At 45.6% G+C, this 27,004-nt stretch overlaps 1 protein-coding gene across 3 annotated transcripts in view; it reads right to left on the reverse strand.

Annotated features, from left to right (window-relative positions):
• The window catches only part of LOC149446100 (EF-hand calcium-binding domain-containing protein 6-like), an 86,779-nt gene extending 60,059 nt beyond the window's left edge, over window positions 1-26,720 (reverse strand). For 2 of the 3 annotated variants that reach the window (XM_089653090.1, XM_089653088.1), the window contains exons 1-3: window positions 26,426-26,720; window positions 9,894-9,979; window positions 1,021-1,121 (exon numbers count right to left, since the gene is read on the reverse strand). In XM_089653090.1, the coding sequence (XP_089509216.1) occupies window positions 1,021-1,121; window positions 9,894-9,979; window positions 26,426-26,672 (434 nt within the window). In that variant the 5' untranslated portion in view covers window positions 26,673-26,720. The remainder of the gene's footprint in view (window positions 1-1,020; window positions 1,122-9,893; window positions 9,980-26,425) is intronic. The other variant, XM_089653089.1, reaches the window with a different exon arrangement.
• Window positions 26,721-27,004: the final 284 nt, after the last annotated feature.

Genomic DNA, 27,004 nt, shown 5'->3' on the forward strand with positions numbered 1-27,004 from the left:
AAAATATACTGTGGACAGATGAAACCAAGATTGAGTTGTTTGGGAAGAACACCCAACACTATGTGTGGAGAAAAAAAGGCACAGCACGCCAACATCAAAACCTCATCCCCACTGTAAAACATGGCGGAGGGAGCATCATGGTTTGGGGCTGCTTTGCTGCCTCAGGGCCTGGACGGATTGTTGTCATTGATGGGAAAATGAATTTCAGAGTTTATCAAGACATTTTGCAGGAAAACGTATGACCATCTGTCCGCCAACTGAAGCTCCGCAGAGGATGGGTGATGCAACAGGACAATGACCCAAAGCATACAAGTAATTCAACAAAACAATGGCTGCAACAGCACAGAATACGCCTTCTGGAGTGGCCCAGTCAGAGTCCTGACCTCAACCCAATTGAAATGCTGTGGCATGACCTTAAGAGAGCGATTCACACCACACATCCCAAGAATATTGCTACACTGAAACAGTTTTGTGAAGAGGAGTGGTCCAAAATTACTCCAGATCGTTGTGCAGGTCTGATCTGCAACTACTGGAAACGTTTGGTTGAGGTTATTGCTGCCAAAGGAGGGTCAACCAGTTATTAAGTCCAAAGGTTCACATACTTTTTCCTCCCTGCACTGTGAATGTTTACATGTTATGTGCAATGAAACCATGGCAATATTTAATGTTTGTGTAGTATTATGTTCAGCAGACTGTGTTCTTCTATTGTTGTGACTTAGATGAGCACGTTCAGAGCACATTTTATGCCCAATTCATGCAAAACTCCACGTAATCCCAAGGGGTTCACATACTTTTTCTTGCAACTGTATGTTGGTGTTGCCAACAGGCCTATGGGGTTATAGAAGGTTGAAAATCGGTGTAAATCGATAGCTCTTCTGTCTACTTATTGCTGGATTTTCTCTTGTGTGTGGAGTTATGCTTACAGACAGGACAGCCTACAGCTGAGTGTGCTGCGTTGTCAGGGTTTGCCAGATGGTGAGCCTTGTATAAAACTATATGCGTTAGCAGGGCTATAAATACCTGGTGACTCTCCCGCGGCCTTCTGGGTCATGGGACAAGAACAGTCTTTTCAGGTCATAAAACCCTCCAGTATTTATCTTCTCCAGCAGCTGGAACTGAATCTGGAGGAAGAACCAAGAAACAATGTAACAACATTCTATTCATACCTCTATGAGCTCTAATCTGCTAACCTGGGTCATTCTCCCCCCCCATCAAGTTGGTAATAAAACTTTTCCATTTGCATTCCATACCGTATTGTAGACCCAGTGTTGTCATAACTGGCTCCCTGTGCTCTTCCCTATGCAAAGCAGGCAGATCATGGCTAGTGGAGCGGTACTGTACGTAGCTTCCTGAAAACCTCACAGTACTCCTCTCATGAGTACTGGCTCCAATCGCACCGCACACAAATCGCATGTGATTTGCACAGGAATGTGGTGCGGGTTCCTATGTGGATCATATGCGATGTGCCGCACCGCATCGGTGTGAACCTGGGCTCAGTGTTGCTCTGGGATCACTGGGTCATGTTGCTTTTCCTTTCAGTCTGCTGCTTTGCTCTTTTTCTATAAGAAACGCTGCCTAGTCAGACCACCCATTGCATAGCTGCCAACTGTCATGGATTACCCAGGATAGTCCCGATATTTTGAATAATGTCCCACCATTGCCCCGGAAATCTGAGATCAGGGCAGGGACAGCCGCACATAGTGCTTCGTAATTCTGTGTGAGCAGTGAAAAACATTAAAAACTTTCCTGTTGCCATTTGCTATGCGGGAAGGGGGACCGCAGCAGACGGGGCACTATTTTTACATTTTCTGGTCTGGCGGACTAATTTGTAATGCCGCTGTTTCTTATCCTCTTGGCGCTGGCCACACGCAAATGTGTGGCCTCCCAGCGTCTGGGCCTTAACGCCGAGCGGCCGCACATTTGCGTGCAATTACACCTGGCAGTACTAGGGTCGTTGGTTCGAATCCCAACCACGGCACCACCTGCCTGGAGTTTGCATGTTCTCCCTGTGCCTGCGTGGGTTTCCTCCGGGTACTCCGGTTTCCTCCCACACTCCAAAGACATGCTGGTAGGTTAATTGGCTCCTGTCTAAATTGGCCCTAGTATGTATGAATGTGAGTTAGGGACCTTAGATTGTACACCCCTTGAATGTGAATGTATAATATATATGTAAAGTGCTGCGTAAATTGACGGCGCTATATAAGTACCTGAAATAAATAAATAAATTAAGAAAAACATATGTGCTGAGAGTTCGCACTCTCCGGTACTCACGGAAAGGTCCCGATCTCCTCTTGCAATCGGGACCTTTCCCGATCATGTGACCGCCGTGACAGTGAATCACAACGGTCACATGACCCTAAAACCCCACCTGCCTCCCAGCTTCTGAAACCCTTAAAGGGCCGGGAGGCGCCGGCGCCAAGGGGTTAATGATGAATGAAACTCCTGGCCTCTTTGTATCAATCCACCAGACTGCCCGACGGATTGATGTAGAAAAGGCCGGGACATTAACTTAATTCACAGGAGCCTCTGCACTGTGAACCAGACCCGAAAATGGAAAAAGTATTCCTCTTCCCACATAGCAAATGGCAACAGGAAAGTTTTTTTATTTTTTTTTTTTTAACTGCTCTAAGCTAGCGCAGAACTACGAAGCACTGTCTGCGACTGTCTCCCCCCAAATAATGAGACACAGGAAGGACAAACTGGACCAGGGGATTTTACCATCTAACCTCAAGAGACTACATTTGATAGCATGGACGTTGAGCGGCTGGGGCTACCGAGTCAAGGGTGCTCAGTGGAGGTAGTGGCTACCTTGTGTCAAGCCAGAGAGGTCTCCATGAATAAGACTGATCAGAGAGTAAGGCTGGCCATACACTATACAATTTTCTTATCATTTTCTGTCCAATTTCCTTTAGATTTACCTTCAACTATGTAGTGCAAGGGCCTGCCTAATTGGGTACAGTTGTTTAGGTTCCTCTTATTATATGGTTTTTGGTAAATCTAAAGCAAAATCTGCAAGAAAATTGTATAATATATGGCCAGCCTATGTCTAAAATAGGCAGATCTCACAGGCCAAAAGCCTGGAGTCCTTTATCACCATAATGAGCCAAGGTTCTGCAGTTCTTACAACTAGGACTGGACAATGGCCTAGGTTCAATTACATTTAGCATTCAAAGTTCACCCGCACCTTCAGAGGTTTAAGGAACCCTTAACCCTTTAGTACTTAAAGGCTTGCAAGAAGACCTGCCAGGTAACTTTTATTCCCTAAGTGGGATTGGCCTATGTTCCCCAAAGCTCCATCGAGGCCTCATTTCTATCTTACAGCTACACTCTGCAATCTAACCCTGAAAACCATATTTCCGATTGCTACAACCTCTGTGAAAGGGTGTCAGGCTCCAAGCTTTGCACTTGAGGAGCCTCAACTAACGTCCTACTCTGACAGAATAATCCAAAAATCCCCAGCCTGCTTTTATCCAAAAGGTGTGTTTCTCCTTCCACTTTAACCAGGAGCTAAATTTACCATCTTTCTTTGGTGAAACGGAAGAACTACATTCCCTGGATGTTGGTCTAACTCTGATGGCTTGCTTGGCAGCTACTTTTTCATTCAGGAAAGATGAAACGTATTCCCTTGATAAAGTCACGTGACTAGTGACGAAACGCGTCGGAGAGGAGTGTGCGGATGACATCACGACGTTGCCATTCATCAGGATAGTGGCCTGTAGTACTCTACAAACGGCTCTTGGAACGATATTACAGCAGGCAATAGCATTCATTAAGTGGTCCCTGCTTTGCCTTGTATTATATTATGGATGGTGTCTGTTTTGAGCTTGTACAGGACTCTGCTGCTGAGATGATACTGCCATCTAGTGTTTAATCAGTACATCACGGGATCTTCATCATACCTGGTGCAACATACACCTCCGGAACGTGAGAATATTTCATATGTATTTATTGATGAATAAACGTTTATAAGGATAAAGCACTATGTTGAGTTCTTTTTAATGAGGAATATGGCTGATACAAAGACGCTCATCAGGAGGGAGTTTACTTTGGAGTCTTCATTCAGCAAGCTGATCTTCTGTGTCCATATGGGACCAAAAGTGCAGTTAGACCGTAACACTGTATAATGTGAGGTCACACTGCGTGAGGTGAGCAGATATATGGTGGAGGATGTCTCTGCACGGGAATTGATGACAGATGCATATATTTTTCATTATCCAAAGGAGGGTTCACTGAATGAACACTTTATTGATAGAACTTGATTTTTGATTGACTTTTATTTGATTCATACTTAAAATATTCTTAATTTATATATTTTATGTGTTTTGTTTTATATGTATATTTTTTATATATATATTGTTTATGTGTGTATATATATATATATTTATATTCTCATATATCTATATTTTTATTTCAATATTAATATTTTTTCTACTACTATTTATTCTTCTAATAATGATTTATTTTTTCACTTTGTTTTTTGGTAATATAATAGTTTGTGCCATTGGTTTATGTAGCGCAGCATTTTTTCACTTCACTTTATGATTGTATAATTTGCCCCACAGAGACATGGGGTGTGTGCACTAGAGGCTACAGCAATTTATTGTAATTTTTTGTTTTTACTTCACCATAGTTAGCGCTTGAGTTATTCAATATTTCAAATCGCGCCCTAGATTGTTAAAACAATTAAAGGAGCCTTTCTATTCTGTAAGACTTAAGCGCACATGCTACCAGGGCAGTGCCAGATCCATGGACAGCACAATGTTGAGTATCTCCTGAAGCTTTTTGCAAGTCAACAATAAAGTCCTCCCAGAACACCTTGCGCTTTATTAAGTGAACCCGGCTCAGCTTTACAACAGTAAAATCTGGAAAATGTGTTGTGCAGGAGCATACTTGTGCTACTGACCATTACAATTTTTTTTCATGTGCTCTCCCATATGGCGAGTTAGTTCCCATTGTATGCTGCCATGATGCGCCAGGAAAAGGAAAATTGTATGCTTGCCTTTCCATAATTTTCCTTTCTTGGTGCATCTTCATGGAAGCATACAGATTCCCACCCAAATGGTTAGCGTTACAGAGAATGCTGCGGGTCTGTAGTTAATCAGTCCTATCAGGTGGTGGGGGTGGAGTCACAACCCATTGTATGCTGCCATGAAGATGCTGAAGATGCACCAAGAAAGGAAAATTATGGCAAGGTAAGTATACAATTTCCCGTTTCGCTGCCAGATCCCTTTTTGCACATGTTATAGGCCTAAAGATTAATTAAAATCCCCAAACACACACACTGCTCAAAACAATTAAAGGAACACTTTGAAAACATATCAGATTTCAATGAGGACAAATCTCCTGCTGGATATCTATACTGATATGGACGGGCAATGTGTTAGGAACGTAAGAATGCCCCATCCTTTGATGGAAATGAAAATTATTAACCTACAGAGCACTGAATTCGAAGACACCCCGAAAATCAAAGTGAAAAAATGATGCAGCAGGCAAGTCCATTTTGCTGAAATTTCATTGCAGCAACTCAGAATGGCCCTCAGTAGTTTGTATGGCCCCCATGTGCTTGTATGCGTTCCTGACAACATTGGGGCATGCTCCTAATGAGACGACGGATGGTGTCCTGGGGTATTTCCTCCCAGATCTGGACCAGGGCATCACTGAGCAACTGGACAGTCTGAGGTGCAACCTGGTGGTGTCAAATGGATGGAAACATGATATTCCAGAGGTGTTCTATTAGATTTAGGTCAGGTGATCATGGGGGCCATTCAATGGTATCAGTTCCTTCATCCTCCAGGAACTGTCTGCATACTCTCGCCACATGAGGCAGGGCATTGTTGTGCACCAGGAAGAACCCAGGACCCACTGCACCAGCGTAGGGTCTGACATTGAGTCCAAGGATTTCATCCCGATACCTAATGGCAGTCAGGGTGCTATTGTCTAGCCCAGGGGTCTCCAAACTTTCTACACAAAGGGCCAGTTTACTGTCCTTCAGACTTTAGGTGGGCTGGAGTGGCCAGTGGGAGTAAAAAATGATCTAGCATCAGTAGGAGTAAAAAAAAGTAGAAGGAGGAATAGTGTCCAGTCATTGGTATTAGTTGGAGGAACAGTGCCCCATCATTGATATTAGTGGGGGGAATTTTGCCCCATCATTGGTATTAGTGGGAGGAATAGTGCCCCATCATTGGTGTCGGGGGGAGGAATAGTCTCCCATCATTGGTGTCAGTGGGATGAAGAGTGCCCTATTCTTGGTCTCAGAGGAAGGAATACTGCCCCATCCTTGGTATTAGTTGACAGGAATAGTACCTAATTGTTTATATCAGTGGGAGAAATTGTACCCCATCATTGGTGTCAGTGGAAGGAAAAATGTCCCATAGTTGGTGCCAGTGGAAGAAATGTTGCCTCCTTGTTGGTATCAGTGGGAGGAATAGTACCCCGAAGGTAGAGGCAAGCCAAGGGCTGCATTCAGCCCATGGGCCGCAGTTTGCAAACCATTGGTCTAGCCAGTAGAGGTCTGTGTGTCCCTCCATGGATATGCCTCCCCAGACCATCACTGACCCACCACCAAAATGGTCATGCTGAGCGATGTTACAGGCAGCATAATGTTCTCCAAGGCTTCTCCAGACCCTTTCAAGTCTGTAATATGTGCTCAGGGTGAATCTGCTCTCATCTGTGAAAAAGAGGATGTTGGACCCTCAGGCCACCCTCATGAAGTCTGTTTCTGATTGTTTGGTCAGAGACATTCACACCAGTGGCCTACTGGAGGTCATTTTTTAGGAATCTGGCAGTGCTCATCCTGTTCCTCCTTGCACAAAGGAGCAGATACCGGTCCTGCTGATGGGTTAAGGACCTTCTACAGCTCTGTCCAGCTCTCCTAGAGTAACTGCCTGTCTCCTGGAATCTCCTCCATGCTCTTGAGACTGTGCAGGGAGACACAGCAAACCTTCTGGCAATGGCATGTATTGATGTGCCTGTGCAACCTCTGTAGGGTCCAGGTTTGGCCTCATGCTACCAGTAGTGACACTGTCCCTGGCCAAATGCAAAACTAGTGAAAAACAGTCAGAAAAGATGAGTAGGGAAAAAAAATGTCAGTGGCCTCGACCTGTCCCGTTGTCGCCCATGTAGTGCACCTGTTGTTAATTTCATTAACATCAAAGCAGCAGAAACTGTCAGTGGTCTCCACCTGTAAAACTATTCCTGTTTTGGGGGTTGTCTCATTGTTGCCCATCTAGTGCACCTGTTGTTAATTTCATTAACACCAAAGCAGCAGAAACTGATTAACAACCCCCTCTGCTTCTTACCTGACCAGACCAATATCCCAGGAGTTTCATTGCCTTGATGCTATACTCTGATTAAAAGGTGTTCCTTTAATTTTTTTTAGCAGTGTATTTTCTGAAAGCAGAGATCCTAAAGAATAAAATGGTCCAATTTGTTACGTTAAACGATATTAGCCAAACTGTTTATCAAATGTATATTTTCAGTAAAAAAATACACAGTTGCTAGATACTACCCAATTTTTGGTAAAATATAAAAGATGAGGTTGTGCCGACTAAATGGATACAAAACATATCAAGCATTAAAGCTGAGCATCCCCATGACACGGCAATCACTTTAACCACTTCAATACCAGACGCTTTCACCCCTTCCTGCTGAGGCCAATTTCCAGCTTTCAGCGCTGCCGCACTTTGAATAATTTTTGGTGGTATTTAATCACCACTGGGTTTTTAATTTTTTTCCTAAAAAAGATGTTGAGAAAAATAAAAACCTTTTTCTTAGTTTCTGTTAGAAAATTTTGCAAATAAGTAATTTTTTTCCTTCACTAATGTGTGCTGATGAGGCTGCACTGATGGGCACTAATGAGGCGGCACTGATGGGCACTAATGAGGCGGCACTGATGAGGAGGCTCTGATGGACACTGATTGGCTGCACTGGTGAGGCGGCACTGATGAGGAAGCACTGATGGTGCTGCACTGATCATCAGGGCACTGATGATCAGTGCCCTGATTATCTGTGTAAACGTCCACCTGTGTGATTTGTCAGTTACCAGCTCTCCTCTCCTCACTCTGTGACAGCGTGTGAGGATAGGACTGCTGATAGCTGTTTACAATGTGATCAGCTGTGATTGGACACAGCTGATCATATGGTAAAGGGCTGCACAGGGCATGGTTCTGGGAGGACATCCATGGGTGCCTTCTTAGAACTGGACGACTGCGCTGTAGCTGTCTTTTGCATCCTCTTTTGCAATCTGTGCAGCCACTGAATCACTTCCATCTCAAAGCTGATAGTCAGGTTGTGTAGTTTACATGCATTGCCAGCTACTGTAGCAGCGGTGAGTGCGTGTTAGACACCCCTCCACAGTGCTACGGACATAAGTACAATGTCCATGGAAGTGAAAAGGTTAAAGAAGTTTAATTTCTTTTTTATTACAATATTCTACACATGTAGTACTTTGTTTCCTCTTCCCACAAGCTGTGGAGGGCTAGCTACATGGTTGGACAACCCCCTCCCTTCACAGTCACCCGACAACGCAGCTAGCAAGGAGACGGTTGCATTGTCCCCAGAGACAAGCTCCAGATAGAGGTGTCAAACTGGTGGCCCTCCAGTTGTTGCGAAAGTCCCATCATGCCTCTACCTTTGGGAGTAATGCTTGTAACTGTCAATCTTGCAATGCCTCATTGGACTTTGGCAATAGCTGGAGGGCCGCCAGTTTGACACCCGTTTGACACCCATGAGCTAGAGCAGCTTTCTCAACCAGGGTGCCCAGACACTCTGGGGTGCCTTGAGGTTTCTTCAGGGGTGCCTTGGCAAAATGTCTAAAAATTGCCCAAAACTTGTATGCAAGCCTGCCTTTTAGTTACACAAAGCCACAGGTTGTCATTGTGCACCATTATGACCTTCTAGCTGCCAGCTTCCTGACAACCAATGACATCATCAGTTGATAAGGAGGATGCCAGCTGCCTGTACAGCATCCTAGTTGGACCCTCCAAAAAGTGTATTTGCTTTGGAAGAATAAATCACCTCTAATGTTGGGTGTCCTACATGTTTGGATGTTGCTGCGTTCTATAAAACTTTTCACATTTAGAATGGGGTGCCCTTTTAAAATTATGGACAGTCTTGAGGCCCCCTATTTTAGAATTGGGTGCATCAAGACTGTCCATAATTTTAAAGGGTGCCTTGGGAATGTCCATAATTTTTAAGGGTGCCTTGACTGAAAAAAGGTTGAGAAACACTGAGCTAGAGGAATGAAGAGAAACGAGAGGCTGACACACAACCCCACACCTTCCTTCCCCCCATTATCTTCTTGTCAGCACTTCTTTTGGGGGAAATTCTTGGAGCAGGAGACAAGTGTTGGCATTAATGCAGCCGTCTTCTTACTAGCTGTGATGTTGGATGACCATGGAAAGAAGGGGAAATCTTATCCTTCCACGTAGCTAACCTTCCACAGTGCCTAGGAAGACAAGAGCACTGTAATAAAAAGGAAATGAGACTTCTTTGTGGTCCAGTGTTCTGCCCAGCCTTTTATTCTACCCAGGGGCGGACTGACCATTTAGAAATTCGGGCACTGCCCGAGGGCCCAGGGTCAGTAGGGGGCCCCATGAGATGCCCCTGGTACCTTTTTCATAGGCTTTTGTGAGTTTGGGCAAGGACACAGGGGCCCTATGATCCCCTATTGCCCGGGGGCCCCATGAGTCGTCAGTCCGCCCCTGATTCTACCACTTCCGGCCCTGATGAAGGGAGACTGGCGAGCCCCCAATACACGTTGGCCTCTCTTTGGCAAATAAAAGACAACTACTAAACATAGTTGCTGCTCTCATGTCTTGGATGTCTTTTTTGAATCTCCAGATCAGGAACTAGGAGGACTTTGGTAGTGGTTGGGTGTTGTAGTCATTAGTTACCTCTTCAGTTTGGTTTTCCAGCTGAGACTTGTTATGAGCTCCGATCTCCTTCTTCTCATTTGGGTGCCCCTCCGGGAATTTCCTGTCTGGGGAGAAAAGACATCATTATCTCAGGGAGGGATTGGGGGTGAGCAGATCTGACTGGGTTCAAATCTTGCTCGAAGTTTGCAGCGAACTCCACTGAAGTCTTTCGCTTCAGTGCTCTTGTACTGAAATGGCTTACTCTGATTTCACTGCACACTGTGAGCTTCTCACGATGTGCATTAGAAGCTGCAGCAAGTCAGATAGAGCCCACCTTTCCTGGATCCAGCATCAGCTAGAGCTTTCCTTCCCAATCTGACAGTTCCTGGCCCACACCACCCTTAATGAGCTAGAAGGGAAATCTAATGCGGGCAGCATTGTGGTTAGCACTTCCACCTGGCAGTACTAGGGTCGCTGGTTTGAATCCCAACCACAGCACCACCTGCCTGGAGTTTGCATGTTCTCCCTGTGACTGTGTGGGTTTCCTCCAGGTACTCCAGTTTCCTTGCACACTCCAAAAACATGCTGGCAGGTTAATTGGCTCCTGTCTAAATTGGCTCTACTATATGTATGAATGTAAGCTAGGGACCTTAGATTGTATGTCCCTTGAGGGTTAGGGACTGATGTGAATGTACAATATATATGTAAAGCTCTGCGTAAATTGATGGCGCTATATAAGTACCTGAAATAAATAAATAATAAATGCAGCCCCTGACATCACCAAAGGGCAGAACATAATGCTTGGGAGGACTGTCAGAAACTTCAGACCTAAGTCCTCATGCAGACCAGATGTTTTTGGCTTTTGATTTTTTTTCCTACAGCCAGTAAACCCCCCAGCATGTTATCTTATGTATCCATGTACATAGACTGTAATCAACGTTTTTTGGCTGGGATGTTTTTTGGCTGAAAAAAAAAACAGGACTATTGGGTTTCTAGATGAGGTTTTTAGCTGGAAAAATGCTCTAATGCTGAAAAACGCCGCAAACTGGCATTGTTGGACGTTTTTTGACCCCCCCCAATTTTTTTTTTTTTAAACGCTGGAAAACGCCGCTAAGCGCTAATGCAAATGCTAAAAAAAGCTAAAAAACTCAGGTTTTTAACGTGACTTTAGACAGCTAACGTTACCAGCGTTATCAAACCGTCCCATGGACTAATAATGTTATGTGCAATTAAACCATGGCAACATCTAATGTTTGTGTAGTATTATGTTCAGCAGACTGTGTTCTTCTATTGTTGTGACTTAGATGATGTTCAGAGCACATTTTATGCCCAATTCATGCAAAACTCTACGGAATCCCAAGGGGTTCACACACTTTTTCTTGCAACTGTATATATATATATATATATATATATATATATATATATATATACACTGTACAGTGGGGATCGAAAGTTTGGGCACCCCAGCTAAAAATTTGTATTAATGTGCATAAAGAAGCCAAGGAAAGATGGAAAAATCTCCAAAAGGCATCAAATTACAGATTAGACATTCTTATAATATGTCAACAAAAGTTAGATTTTATTTCCATCATTTACACTTTCAAAATAACAGAAAACAAAAAAATGGCGTCTGCAAAAGTTTGGGCACCCTGCAGAATTTATAGCATGTACTGCCCCTTTTGCCAAGCTGAGACCTGCCAGTGTCATGGATTGTTCTCAATCATCGTCTGGGAAGACCAGGTGATGTCAATCTCAAAGGTTTTAAATGCCCAGACTCATCTGACCTTGCCCCAACAATCAGCACCATGGGTTCTTCTAAGCAGTTGTCTAGAAAACTGAAACTGAAAATAGTTGACGCTCACAAAGCTGGAGAAGGCTATAAGAAGATAGCAAAGCATTTTCAGATGTCAATATCCTCTGTTCGGAATGTAATTAAGAAATGGCAGTCATCAGGAACAGTGGAAGTTAAAGCAACATCTGGAAGACCAAGAAAAATATCAGACAGAACAGCTCGCAGGATTGTGAGAAAAACAATTCAAAACCACGATCCCTCCAGAAAGATCTGGCAGACACTGGAGTTGTGGTACACTATTCCACTATAAAGAGATACTTGTACAAATATGGTCTTCATGGAAGAGTCATAAGAAGAAAACCTCTTCTATGTCCTCACCACAAAAATCATCGTTTGAACTTTGCAAATGAACATATGGACAAGCCTGATGCAATTTGGAAACAAGTTCTGTGGACCGATGAGGTTAAAATTTAACTTTTTGGCCAGAATGAGCAAAGGTACATTTGGAGAAGAAGGGGCACAGAATTTAATGAACAGAACCTCTGTCCAACTGTTAAGCATGGGGTTGGATCAATCATGCTTTGGGGTTGTATTGCAGCCAGTGGCACAGGGAACATCTCACGAGTAGAAGGAAAAATGGATTCAATAAAATTTCAGCAAATTTTGGATGGTAACTTGATGCCATCTGTGAAAAAGCTGAAGTTAAAGAGAGGATGGCTTCTACAAATGGATATTGATCCTAAACACACCTCGAAATCCATGGGGGATTACATCAAGAGGCGTAAACTGAAGGTGTTGCCATGGCCTTCACAATCTCCTGACCACAACATAATTGAAAATCTATGGATAGACCTTAAAAGAGCAGTGTGTGACAGACAGCCCAGAAATCTCAAAGAACTGGAAGACTTTTGGAAGGAAGAATGGGCAAAGATACCTCAAACAAGAATTGAAAGACTCTTGGCTGGCTACAAAAAGCGTTTACAAGCTGTGATACTTGCCAAAGGAGGCAGTACAAGATATTAACTCTGCAGGGTGCCCAAACTTTTGCAGACGCCATTTTTTTGTTTTCTGTTATTTTGAAAGTGTAAATGATGGAAATAAAATCTAACTTTTGTTGACATATTATAAGAATGTTGAATCTGTAATTTGATGCTTTTTGGAGATTTTTCCATCTTTCCTTGACTTTTTTATGCACATTAATACAAATTTTTAGCTGGAGTGCCCAAACTTTCGATCCCCACTGTATGTTGAAATGTGTTTTTATTACACAATATATGAAAAATATTTTTAAAAATACATTTCAAATATACTGCATGTCTTTAAAAATCCAAATCTACATTTCTGGAATGCATTTACAAATATATGTTAAAAATATGTTAAAAATGACTTTTTTATATGTTATAAAAAATCTGAAGAATAGATTTTAAAAAAATATATTTTTAAAAATATATATTTTTAAAATATATTTTTCAGACCAGATTTTTTTTAACATATATTTTTACATACATTTGTAAATGCATTCCAAAAATGTAGATTTGTATTTTTAAAGACATACAGTATATTTGAAATGTATTTTTACAAATATTTTTCATACATTTTGTAATAAAAAGCATTTCAACATACAGTATTTATATATACTGTATGTATATATATATATATATATATATATATATTGAAATATATTTTTAAATATGTTGAATATGGCCAAAATTGTAACATTACAAATATATGTCAATATACTTGGGTAGAATATTTAAAAAGTATATTTCAAATATATTTTTCTTCCTTATGGGTCGGGCCAGAGGTTCGGCTCTAGAGACTTAAGTATACATCTGAATAAAACACAGGTGTTTTATTCATCCATATGAAGGCAGTCCCATGCATGTGCTGGTCCCAATTTGACAGTCGTCCAGCTGCGGGCGTGTGCACCCTGTCTGTGTTCATTGTGATCACATAATCAGGAGACAGTCAGGAGACTGAGAACTGTCTATGACAGCTCGTACACTGTGCTGGGAGCAGGGGCAGACTGACCATTTGGAAACTCGGGCACTGCCCGAGGGCCCGGGGTCAGTACGGGGCCCCATGAGATGCCCCTGGTACCTTTTTCATAGGTTTTTTTAAGTTTGGGTATGGACACAGGGGCCCCATGATCCCCTATTGCCCGGGGGCCCCATGAGTTGTCAGTCTGCCCCTGGCTGGGAGCACACAAAGAGCACGCTCTCAGCACAGACACCTCTGTCTTCCATGGATGCATAAATGTGCAACATGTAGGCGTTAAAGCCCACCCTCTTCGCCCCCGCATATATGCGTGATGGTTACAATTTGGGGACAGGGAGGTGACCAGGCTGTAACTGCAGCAGAGAAGAATCAGTTATGGCACAGCTGTGTAAATCTCAGGACAGGATGAACAGAAATACAGCCCAAATATCATATATATATATATATATATATATATTAAAATAAAATATGTATTCTTTTCTTTTTTTTTTATATTATCCGTGCATTCAGCTGATTGACTGGAGTTGAGCTGTAAGATGATCATACTGACCCAGATGTCTGCTCACTGACGATATCGCAGAATTTATGGGCTGAATAGTCAGCATTGGATTACACCGGTATAATAAAAGAATTCCTCACTTTCGGAGACCGGATGGGTCACATGAGATGGCCACCCTATCGGATTAATCCGCCTGATAGTCCGGATTTGATCAGGTGGACAACGGACGTCTGAATTCTCCATATCATTTCCATTTGAATGATAAGCCACAAACTGCTTCAAGGAAGGTGATGACGGAAAGGAACGATAAGACTCTACATTCACTGCCAGATCCTGAAACCGATATCTGTCCATTCCTCGAACTATGGCTGCTGATCTAGATAAAGGAAATCCCAGCGGGTGGGGGGGGACGGAAAGATCCCCTTCCTTTTTATATGCATCCATTATTGCCTAGGTCTACTGATTTAAAGGACAACTCCAATCAGAACCATGCATGGAGCTGTTGGTTTTCCTATAAATAAAGCGAAGCTCTGAGTTTTAACCTTTTCTCTGCCAGAGCCGTTCTTGCCTTTTTGCATGTGTTTTAAAAAATCATTTTAGGCCTGATGATTACTTAAAACCCCCATAACAGGAATTATTTTGTGAAAGCAAAGACTGCGTAGAATAAAATGGCGGTTGTGACAATTGTTTATGTCACATACAGGGGCGGACTGACCATTTGGAACCTTGGGCACTGCCCGAGGTCCCGGGGTCAGTAGGGGGCCCCATGAGATGCCCCTGGTACCTTTTTCATAGGCTTTTTTGAGTTTGGGCAAGGACACAGGGGCCCCATGATCCCCTATTGCCCGGGGGCCCCATGAGTTGTCAGTCCGCCCCTGGTCACATATTAACAGTTTGTGTCAGGGATCTCCTCGATCCCTGCCGCGATGGTCCCGGCGCAGGCGCACTGCTCCACCTAGTACACGGGCACTAGGTCCGGGCCGGCCGCGGCGTTCGAGCTCGCGCATGCGCAGTAGAAGCCGCGGCCGCCCGCTGGGCACCAATGGCAGCGCAGGGCGGGATATTTAAAGGTCCCTGAGCTGTCATTTCGTTGCCTTCTGGTCTTACCTGCTTCCTGTGTTCCTGTACCTGTGCCTAGTAAGTTATTGACCCGGATTGCCTTTGACCTTGCTGATTTCTCCTGCCCAGACCCTTGCTTGCCTGACCTCTCTCCCTGGATGCCCCTTATTAGATCTGACCTCCTGCTGCTGACCTGGCGTGTGACCCGACGATTCTCTGCCTGCTCCCTTGTACCTTACCGTCCTCTACAATACCGACTCGGCCTGTCTGACTACGCACTTGCTCAGCCATCCATCCATCCATCCCATCGGGGTCACCCGACCTCCTCACATCTGGCTCTCCCTGGTTGGAGCCCCTGGCGAACACCACTACCACTGACAGGTGTGCTCAGCAGAGGCGACCTGGTCTCGGGGTACTACAAGTCCATCCCCACCATCAGGGGCCCTGGTGAACAAGTACCCTGGGGCTTAGACTCTGCGCTCTGGGCACGCCTGACCAGTGGAGTGCTAGTGGTGCCGCTCGGCGGTCCCTCACAGTACCAGAAGGCCATGACTGAGCCTCGAGGAGGACTCTCCCCGTTGGACGAGGTTTGCAGGCACCTGGCTACCCTGACGCAAGCCGTAAACACATTACAGGACAGATGTCTGCAGATCGAGAATCGGTTTCAGGCCTGCACCATATCTGTTCCTGTCTCACAGGCCCCGGCCCCTGCACCACTGGTCGCAGCAGTCCATGAGCCGGCTCCTGGGCCTCCCACATCACTCCCTATGGCAGAACCCCGAGTACCCTTACCCGAGTGCTTCCATGGGGATCGCACACGCTTTCGGTCATTCCGTGACTCCTGTCTGCTCTATTTTGAACTGCAGCCACGGACCTTTTTGACGGAATCAGTGAAAGTGGGGTTTGTTGTCTCCCTGTTGCAGGGTGAACCCCAAGACTGGGCCCACCGACTAAGGGGAAACAATGACCCTCACCTGGTTACGGTCGACAGCTTCTTTAACGCTATGGCCATCTTATATGATGACCCACAACGGGCAGCCTCGGCCGAGGCCACATTATACGCACTCCGACAAGGTCGGCGGGCGGCCGAGGAATACGCCTCTGACTTTAGGCGCTGGATGGGTGACACTCGTTGGAACGAGTTCGCACTTTTGCACCAGTTTCGTATGGGCCTATCAGAGGCTCTGAAAGATGAGCTCGCCCGGGTGGAGGTGCCCGAGACATTAGAGGACCTAATTGCACTCACCATCAAAATTGACCGTAGACTACGGGAGCGCAGATTGGAGAGGTCTGGTCAGGGTCGCGGAAATCCCTGGGGGTCATTTCAGGGATCCAGTCAACATACTAGGCCAAGCACCCAGAACCTGCCGTTTGAAGATGCTCCCGAACCCATGCAGCTAGGCCTGGCTCGGCCTAAACTATCGCCTGAGGAACGCCAGCGCAGACGCTCCCAGAATCTGTGTCTGTACTGCGGCGAAGCTGGTCACATGGTGCGTTCCTGCCCGCAGAAACTGAGTAAGTTCACCTCATCTTCTTTATCTGTTGGCAATATGAACCCGTCCCAGTACTTAGTTGTTCCCCTCTCCTTTCAGCTTTCAGAAAGGACCGTGGAGGTGACGGCCATAGTTGATTCGGGTGCATGCAGCTGTTTTGTGGATATCAATTTTGCTCACCAGCAGGGTATTCCCCTCCGCCCAAAGAAGAAGGGGTTTCACATCTTTTTGGCTGATGGTTCCCGGATAAAGTCAGGGGTGGTTAACCAGGAGACCCCTTCCATTGTGACTTCCATTGCCGGTCAGCACCGGGAACTCCTCCGCCTGGATGCTATTGCATCACCCCTTTTCCCAGTCATTCTGGGGCTCCCTTGGTTGCGGGCCCATAACCCCCAAATTGACTGGGAGACTGGGGTTGTCTCGTTCCCTTCCCCATATTGTCGGGAACTGTGTCGAACTTCGGGCCCGGAGGTCCCCCGGGTCCTCCTGTGCTCTGAAGGGGATGACAGCCTAAAACAAGTGATTCCTGCAGCCTACCATGAGTTTCTTGATGTGTTCAGTGAACGGGGAGCAGATGCTCTACCCCCCCACCGCCCATATGACTGTCCTATTGATCTGTTGCCCGGTTCGGAAATTCCGTTCGGGCGAATTTTTCCCCTTTCTGAGCTAGAATTAGGGGCCCTGAAGGACTATATTGAGGATAGCCTCCGAAAGGGATTCATCCGTCCCTCCACTTCCCCAGCAGGTGCAGGGATCTTCTTTGTAGAAAAGAAGGACAAGACTTTGAGGCCATGCATTGACTATCGGGAGCTGAATAGGGTCATCATTAAAAATCGTTACCCATTACCACTGGTACCTGAACTATTCCAGAGCCTAAAAGCTGCAGTAGTGTTTACCAAGTTGGACTTAAGGGGAGCCTACAATTTGGTTCGCATAAGGGAGGGGGATGAGTGGAAGACGGCCTTCCGCACCCGTTTCGGCCATTTTGAGTACCTGGTCATGCCTTTCGGGTTGTGCAATGCGCCAGCCACCTTCCAACACTTTGTGAACGACATCTTTAGGGACTTCCTGGACATCTTTGTCATCGTCTACTTAGACGACATTTTGATTTTTTCATCCTCCCTGGGGGAGCACAGGGTACATGTATCAAAGGTGTTGGGGCGGTTGCGGCAGCACGGGTTGTACGCTAAAGCAGAGAAATGCTGCTTTGAACAGGCTAGTGTTACATTTCTGGGTCTGATCATCTCCACCACGGGGGTCGCAATGGACCCTCAGAAGGTCTCAGCGATCCTAGATTGGCCTGAACCCACGGACAGGAAGAGTGTCCAACGTTTTATTGGGTTCGCAAATTTTTACCGGAAGTTCATCAAGAACTTCTCGGGTCTGGTCTCCCCCATCACTCAGTTAACCAAGCTTGGGACGCGATTCAGATGGACGCCCGAGGCACAGGAAGCTTTTGAAGCACTAAAAAGGTTATTTACCTCGGCACCCATTCTGGGTCATCCCGACGCCTCCCTGCCCTACATCTTAGAAGTAGATGCATCTGAAAACGCGGTTGGCTCCATCCTTTCCCAGCGGAAGGGCGCCAAGGAATTACTTCACCCAGTAGCATTCTTTTCACGGAAACTTACCCCTGCGGAGAGGAACTACGACATTGGGGATCGCGAGCTACTGGCTATCAAAACCGCTTTAGAAGAATGGAGGTACCTGCTGGAAGGTGCCTCCCACCCCATCCTGATATTCACGGACCACAAGAACCTGGAATATCTGAGGACGGCCAAACGTCTACGCCCACGACAAGCAAGATGGGCATTGTTTTTCTCGAGGTTCCAGTTCCACATCACATACAGGCCCGGCTCGAAAAACACGAAGCCTGACGCGTTGTCACGCATGTACGAGGACACCAAGGAGATGCCAGTGCCCGACACTATTCTTCCTGCAGGAAATTTCTTGGCCCTTCAGACAAACCTTCACTCCGAGATCCTGAGAGCGTCCACAGCAATGTCCACCTCCGATGGGGCTCCCCTCCAGAACAAGGAGGGACTCCTATGGAGGGAGGACCGGATTGTGGTGCCGGAGGATGCCCGAACCTTAGTCTTGGGACATTGCCATGACCATCCACTGGCAGGACATTTTGGGCCGGTCAAGACCCTGGAACTTCTCCGACGTTCCTTCTGGTGGCCGGACATGGCCAAGGATTGTAAGAACTACGTGGGCTCCTGTGCCATCTGCCAGCGGAACAAGCCTTCAAGGAATAAGGCGTGGGGCCTGCTACGTCCATTGCCCATCCCTGAACGACCCTGGCAGAAAATCTCCATGGACTTCATAGTCGAGCTTCCACCTTCACTGAACCACACGGCAATTCTCGTGGTCGTGGACCGCTTGTCCAAGATGGCCCATTTCATCCCTTTACGGAAAACCCCATCAGCAGCCGAGACGGCGCAAGTCTTCATTCGAGAGATCGTTAGACTGCATGGGGTTCCCGAAGACATCATCTCGGACCGTGGGGTGCAGTTTACCTCGCGGTTTTGGAGGGCATTGTGCAAAGCCCTGGATATCAAGCTGTCCCTTTCCTCGGCATTTCACCCTCAGACCAATGGCCAGACCGAGAGGACCAATCAGACCCTGGAGCAATACCTTCGATGCTACACATCATTCTCTCAGGACGACTGGGTGCCACTCCTCCCTTTGGCAGAATTCGCGTACAACAACGCTTGCCATTCAGCAACTGGGCAGTCCCCGTTCTTCGCCAACTATGGGTTTCATCCTGTCTTCCTCCCGGACTTGGTCCCGGAATGCCCGATTCCAGCGACACAGGATGCACTGACCTTTTTCACCTCCAACAATAGGAAACTACAGGAAGCCATCCGTCAAGCCCAAGAGGACTACAGGAGGGCTTTTAATAGGAAGCGAAGAGGGGATCTGGTTTTGCAGCCCGGAGAGAAGGTTTGGCTGGCTACGTCTAACTTGAGGATGCTCTGCCCGTCAAAAAAGTTGGGACCTAAATTTATAGGCCCTTTCTGCATCAAACGGATGGTCAATGAGGTGGCCTATGAACTTGTTCTCCCCGAGACACTCAAGATCCACCCTGTCTTCCACGTGTCCCTGTTGAAACCAGTAGTCCCTGATGCCTTCCCGGAACGAGAATCCAGGCCCCCGGAGGCCGTAACAGTTGAAGAGGAAGAAGAATTCGAGGTGGAGGCAATCTTGAAGTGCCGACGAAGGGGGGGCCAGACCCAATTTCTCATCAAGTGGAAGGGCTACGGCCCTGAGGACAATTCGTGGGAGCCAGCCCATAATGTCCATGCACCTAGGCTTGTCCGGAGGTTTCTTTGTGATCACCCGTGGTGGAGAGATCGGATGGGCATCCGGAGGTTGCCCGTAGGGGGGGGGCAATGTCAGGGATCTCCTCGATCCCTGCCGCGATGGTCCCGGCGCAGGCGCACTGCTCCACCTAGTACACGGGCACTAGGTCCGGGCCGGCCGCGGCGTTCGAGCTCGCGCATGCGCAGTAGAAGCCGCGGCCGCCCGCTGGGCACCAATGGCAGCGCAGGGCGGGATATTTAAAGGTCCCTGAGCTGTCATTTTGTTGCCTTCTGGTCTTACCTGCTTCCTGTGTTCCTGTACCTGTGCCTAGTAAGTTATTGACCCGGATTGCCTTTGACCTTGCTGATTTCTCCTGCCCAGACCCTTGCTTGCCTGACCTCTCTCCCTGGATGCCCCTTATTAGATCTGACCTCCTGCTGCTGACCTGGCGTGTGACCCGACGATTCTCTGCCTGCTCCCTTGTACCTTACCGTCCTCTACAATACCGACTCGGCCTGTCTGACTACGCACTTGCTCAGCCATCCATCCATCCATCCCATCGGGGTCACCCGACCTCCTCACATCTGGCTCTCCCTGGTTGGAGCCCCTGGCGAACACCACTACCACTGACAGGTGTGCTCAGCAGAGGCGACCTGGTCTCGGGGTACTACAAGTCCATCCCCACCATCAGGGGCCCTGGTGAACAAGTACCCTGGGGCTTAGACTCTGCGCTCTGGGCACGCCTGACCAGTGGAGTGCTAGTGGTGCCGCTCGGCGGTCCCTCACAGTTTGGTCTCATGTACACTGCAGCTACTAAACGGACATTCAGGAGCTGTTCAGCTTTTTTTCAGCAGCCCCTGAACTCTCCCTAATGTTTTCCTATGTGTCCATGTACACATTGTCCTTTACAGGCAGTTGAGTTTACAATAGTTTTTTTGAACGCACAAAACTTGTGTTCAGGAGTAGATTTTAGCCGGTATTTCAAACACCAAATGCTAACCGCGTTTTAAGCGTTTGCGTTTAGAAGCGTTTTTTTAACTGTTCCATGTCCAAATGCTGCCCAGAGCCTTTTTCATCATCAGAAATGCATGCAAAGCATTTCCATGTATTCAAATGGACCCGGTATACCAGCGCAGTCAGTTCCAGGTTTGCGTGAAGGAAAAAATGGTAGAACGTGCCGCATTATGCTCATGATGGGATCCATAGTGAATACAACTAGAAAAGACAGGTCATCTCAACACATACTGCTCTCTCTGCTTCTGCTTTCTCTTTTTCTCTCAAAATGTTTGAAATAATTAACTTTTTACTGTTTTTCAGTGCATTCTGGGCATTTTGGAAGGTCTTCTGAGGTTATCTTTTAAAAACGCTTCTAAACGCAAATGTGCATAAACGTGGTATGAGAACGCGGCTAAACTGACGTTTTTAAGCTACATTTTCCAGCAGTCAGTTTCCATCGTTCAGAAGAGTTTTCCAAATGTCCCGTGTACATGAGCCCTTTATCAAGCCTAAAATTCATTAAAAATATGTATGAAGTCAATTTTAAAGCACACAAATGCAACATATTATCCATTTTAAAAAAATATAAAATCTGAGGTTGCGCAGAGTAACTAGATACCAAACATGTAAAGCTTTTAAACTGCGTGAGCTGTGAATTGGCGATAAACTTTGGTGCTCTAAATTTTCCATAGATGGCCCTCAAAAAGCCCCCACAGGTCATCCGTGTATAATCTGAATTCTAGGTACAGTTTTGCATAGTTATATTGCTTCAGCTTGGACCAATGTAACTACAGTATGTTCATACCAGGGGCGGACTGACCATTTGGAAACTCGGGCACTGCCCGAGGGCCCGGGGCCAGTAGGGGGCCCCATGAGATGTCCCTGGTACCTTTTTCAAAGGCTTTTTTGAGTTTGGGCAAGGACACAGGGGCCTCATGATCCCTTATTGCCCGGGGGGCCCCATGAGTTATCAGTCCGCCCCTGGTTCATACCATCTGTGGGATTCCTCTGGAAGCAAGAGATCACTACTACTCCAGTGATCCAACCCCAGGGGCTCACACCGAGTGGCTGTCTGATGCACTGTGAACAAAGGAGGTTTTTCGCTCTGCATGAGCGCCATTCAGAGAATATTTTGCATTTTCACTATGAATACAAAATTTTCTCTGATTGGAAAAAGTAGAAAGGTGGGGTGGTGACATCATGCTCTATTTTTGTGACAGGTTCTCTTTAATGAGCCATCAAGGGGGTCTATTAGGCACCTGATGTTTCACCTGCCTTCCATTAAAACTAATGGAGCAAATGATAGCTTAACCCAGAAGTTGTGCAATGCATGTCACTGCTGGATTCCTAATAGTTATGGGGATCAGTGAATAGATGTTCATTGTTCTCCCTTACCAGGCATCCACCATGCCAGTCTCAGCTCTGCAGGTGGGACAGTGGAACCCAGGAAATATGTCGGGGGATCCACGCTGGAGGGGTTGAAATCTGAAAGTGTGTGGAGCAATTGGGTAGCTGTACAGCCTCCCGATTGCATCCACCTGGCAGCTGACAGTTGCCTTGTCAGATAGAAAACTCCCCGCCGCTGTTGACATGTACCATATGTTGGCAGTAGTGAAAGGGTTAAAGCATATCTAAACCCAAAAATAAAAATGTTATATATTGAAGCCTTAGATGAGGTGGCTGCATTCGTTTTCCAGGCTCTCTTCCTTTATTTTCACCTTCCTGTCCCTGCATGCCTACGTTCGATTCTCCACTATGGAGGGAGCCATAGTTGTCACGCAGACTGCACTTTAAATCTTGTCTGCCTTTGTTCATCTTGGGGGAGTGGATGGGATATGAAATTTATAAAGGAAAGATAACATTGTTTTCAGCTCACAGGAAGTGACAAGGACACTGCATTTCTGCCAGGATCAACAGGTATATCCAGTATTTGCTGAAAACGTTCTTAGCTTGAAAAAAAGAAAATGAATGCAATCTCCATGCCTAAGAACTGGTAAGCTGCAATATATTACATTTTTACGCTTTAACATGACATAATATATATCTGCTAATTAGTGCATTTTTCTTGCGCATTTAAATTGTCCTGCTGCTGGCCAATTTTACATTGCTGTAAATATGCGATATCTTAATTCTTGTAGTAAAGCCCCAGGCTGTGCCCTTTGTCATTAGTATATTTAAGCCTAGCCTTGCTCAATAAAAATGTCCTGCTGCTGGCCTATTTTACACTGTTGTATCCTCTGCAATATCCTAATTCTTGTAGTAAATCCCCAGGCTGTGCCCTTTGCCATTAGTATAGTTAGGCCTAGCCTTGCTCATTAAAAATGTCCTGCTGCTGGCCAATTTTACATTGCTGTAAATATGCGATATCTTAATTCTTGTAGTAAAGCCCCAGGCTGTGCCCTTTGTCATTAGTATATTTAGGCCTAGCCTTGCTCAATAAAAATGTCCTGCTGCTGGCCTATTTTACACTGTTGTATCCTCTGCAATATCCTAATTCTTGTAGTAAATCCCCAGGCTGTGCCCTTTGCCATTAGTATAGTTAGGCCTAGCCTTGCTCATTAAAAATGTCCTGCTGCTGGCCAATTTTGCACTGCTGTATCCTCTGCAATATCTTAATACTTGTAGTAAAGCCCCAGACTGTGCCCTTTGTCATTAGTATATTTAGGCCTAGCCTTGCCCATTAAAAAATGCCCAGCTGCTGGCCTATTATACACTGTTGTATCCTCCTACTCTGCCTCATTCAGGGCCGAGTTCCTGTGTAGTTTCCCGCACTGCATTCCAGTTGCACGGCCCTTGGGATCTGCAGCACGTTAACAAATACATCCCTTTGTAATCTGATTGCACAATCCTCTCCAGATGTACTACAACCATATGCGGGCCAACATAACCAATCCAATCTGATGTTCCAAATACTTCTGACTACATATCAGGAAGATCTAAAGGCAATTGTGCAATCACATTGCATTGTGTGTGGTCTGCTTTAAGGCTGCCTGTGATAAGAATACCTCTGTGATAATAATTTCCACACAAGTCATTACTGGCTGTGTAATCTGAGCCACATGTGGACGCACCTGGATACAACAAATCAACTTGAAGCAGCTGCTGGCCAATGATTCACAGTACTTTTTTATGCCACTAGATGACCCCAGTCTGAGGGCCATCTTTCTACCTATTTCCTTTGAGCCCAGGTCATCCTTGACCCCCCACCCCCAGCCTGTAATTGGACAAGAAAAGGAGATGCAGCACAGTGATGTGTTCATCTGTCTGTCACTCTACTCTAGCCTTCTATCACCACGTGTCGTGTCAGCACATTATTTTTTGGCTCCTTGTGCTGTTTCTCCCTCCCCCAGTCTGAGCTCTGCTGTACAGGAGCTGCAAAAGTTTGACACTTGATTACATTCAGATATGTACTCTGCTTGCATTTGCAAAAAAAACAAACAAACATTTTTTGATGCATTATTGATTAGAGAACTGCATTCATTTGTATCTTTTGTATCTTTCTGGAGTTCAGCTTTAAAAATCTCCACCCAAAATCTCTTCAATGGGATTAAAGCACGTCTTTATAGAATAGGGACAGGTTTGAATGCCCGATAAAGTTTTCATTTTCTGTATGTACTTTCCTGTCCTGGTGACAACCACTGCTCCCATTTTATGTGCTGGTGTCACCAGGACAGGAAGTGAGTGAAAATTTACAGACTAGGGACACAGACACCAATAAAATGCTAACAAAACCCCTCTCCAACCCTTCATCTAATAAAATGATTTTTATTTCCATGATGATATTTGATAAGATTTCCTCTTCACCTCCTCAAGACAGGATGTGATAAGAAATCTCTCCAATGGGGACACTAAAACTAAAAACTAAAATTGGAGAAAGGTAAGAACTTCTGATAGGGTTTGAATTTTCTGTCTGTGCCTTCCTGTCCTAGTGACGAATGATGCTCCCATTTCTTGTGCTGGTGTCACCAGGACAGGAAGTGAGTGAAAATTTTCAGAATGGAGACACAGACAGATCTAAAACGCCAACAGACCCTTCCCATCTAATAAAAGGTAATTTGATTGCCATGATGACGTGGATGGAGTGATTTCCTATTCACTTCCTGTCAGGACAGGAAGTGATGAGAAATCTCTTTATTGGTGACACAGACAAAAACACGCCTTTAGTACTGTAGAGCATTTTCAGTCTTTGCCTTCCTATCCTGGTGCCAACTGCTCCCATTTCTTTTGCTGGTGTCACCAGGACACGAAGTGAGTGAACATTTTCAGAATGGAGACACAGACAGATCTAAAACGCCCATCTAATGAAAAGTAATTTGATTGCCATGATGACGTGGATGAAGTGATTTCCTATTCACCTCCTGTCAAGACAGGAAGTGATGAGAAATCTCTCTATTGGTGACACACCTTCAGTAGTGTAGAGCATTTTCAGTCTTTGTGTCACTAGGACAGAGAGTGAGTGAAAATTTCTAGAACGGAGACATAGACAGCCATAAACAGCTATCAGACCCTCACCATCTAATAAAAATGTGACTGCCATAATGATTTTGATAAAGAGATTTCTTCTTCACTTCCTGTCAAGAAGTGGTGAGAAATCTCTCCAATGGGGACACAGACTAAACACATCATTAGTAGATTGGGGAAAGGTTAGGCTACTTTCACACTGATCCAAGGCAAAAAAAATGCGGTCAAAATGCATATGCGTTTTTGCTGAGATTTTTACCACATTTGCGGTGCATTTTTTTTAAAGGACACGTGACTCAAAAAACGCAGCAAAAACGTTTTTGACATCGGTCACACCACTGCGATTTAAAATTGCGCGTTGTGTGCAATTTCAGCACGATTTCAGGTGCCATTTCTGAAGAATTTATTGCTACTTGTGAAGAATTTCAACAATTTCGTACAATTTGCAGTGCGATTTCCATTATAGTCTATGTATGTGAAATCTCAACAAAACTGCAGAAAAAGTAATGCGAGAACTACTTTAGAAATCGCGCTGCAACAAATCGCAAATGTTAAATCACGTTCATTGGATGCGATTTCAGGTCTGATTTCAATTCCCAAATTGCACCTGAAATCTGATTTCAATGGGGTTTTTTTTTTTTTTTTTTCACCGCACCAAAAATGGAAAGGAATACATGGTCACTTTTTTTTTGTACACAAAAGCGGAAGAAAATCGGATCAGTGTGAAAGCAGCCTTAGAAGTTCTGATAAAGTTCTCATTTTCTGTCGGTGACTTCCTGTCCCAGTGACAACTGCTCCTCCCATGTCTTGAGCTGGTGTCACCAGGACAGGAAGTGAGGGAAATTTCCAGAATGGGGTCACAGACAGCAGAAAATATAAACAAAACTTGGCAATGGTTCTAGCTCTTCCAAAATGGAAAAGAACATTTTTGGCTAGCGATACACTTTAGCAGTACAATGATGTCCACCTTTACCGACGTTGGCCCAGTGGTCCAGGCTCCTCCAGGTTTCCAGGTGAACGCTCCCACTTTTTCTCAGGTTGTCAGGCTGAGATGTCTTCCTCCTGGAAACTCGAGAGGAAGCAGACAGGTCCTCTTTACCTCCGGCTCTGGAGTATCCCCGCACAGAAAGGGTGTCGGGGTCCCCCAGGAGGAGGACTGGATGGCGTATATCTGGCAGCAGTGAAGGGGCCCCCCATGGGCGCTGAGTCCCCATCCCTGCCGTGAATCAGCAGCACTCACTGGCTGTTCCTTGTCATTGACTGCAAACTCCTTTTGGAACTTTCAGTATCAACAACAGAGTTGCTGGGGGAACGCAGAATAGACCCAGAGAGCCGGGAACAATGGTCACCGCGGAGACGCTCATATTCCATCCAATAAATTCCCCGCGACCGACACATACCGCCATTGTCAGCCAGAACAATGATAATTGCTCTGCTACAAAGTATCACATTTCATTGTATCCAATGTGACAAAATGATCAATCAGGACAGGAAGTGAGAGGAAGTCTTCCTAAAGCTGGACAGAGATGGAGAGAATTTCAAATGA

The sequence above is a fragment of the Staurois parvus genome, unplaced genomic scaffold, assembly GCF_062004578.1.
Source record: "Staurois parvus isolate SC_StPar_1 unplaced genomic scaffold, SC_StPar_1.0 ptg000697l, whole genome shotgun sequence".
Lineage (NCBI taxonomy): Eukaryota > Metazoa > Chordata > Amphibia > Anura > Ranidae > Staurois > Staurois parvus.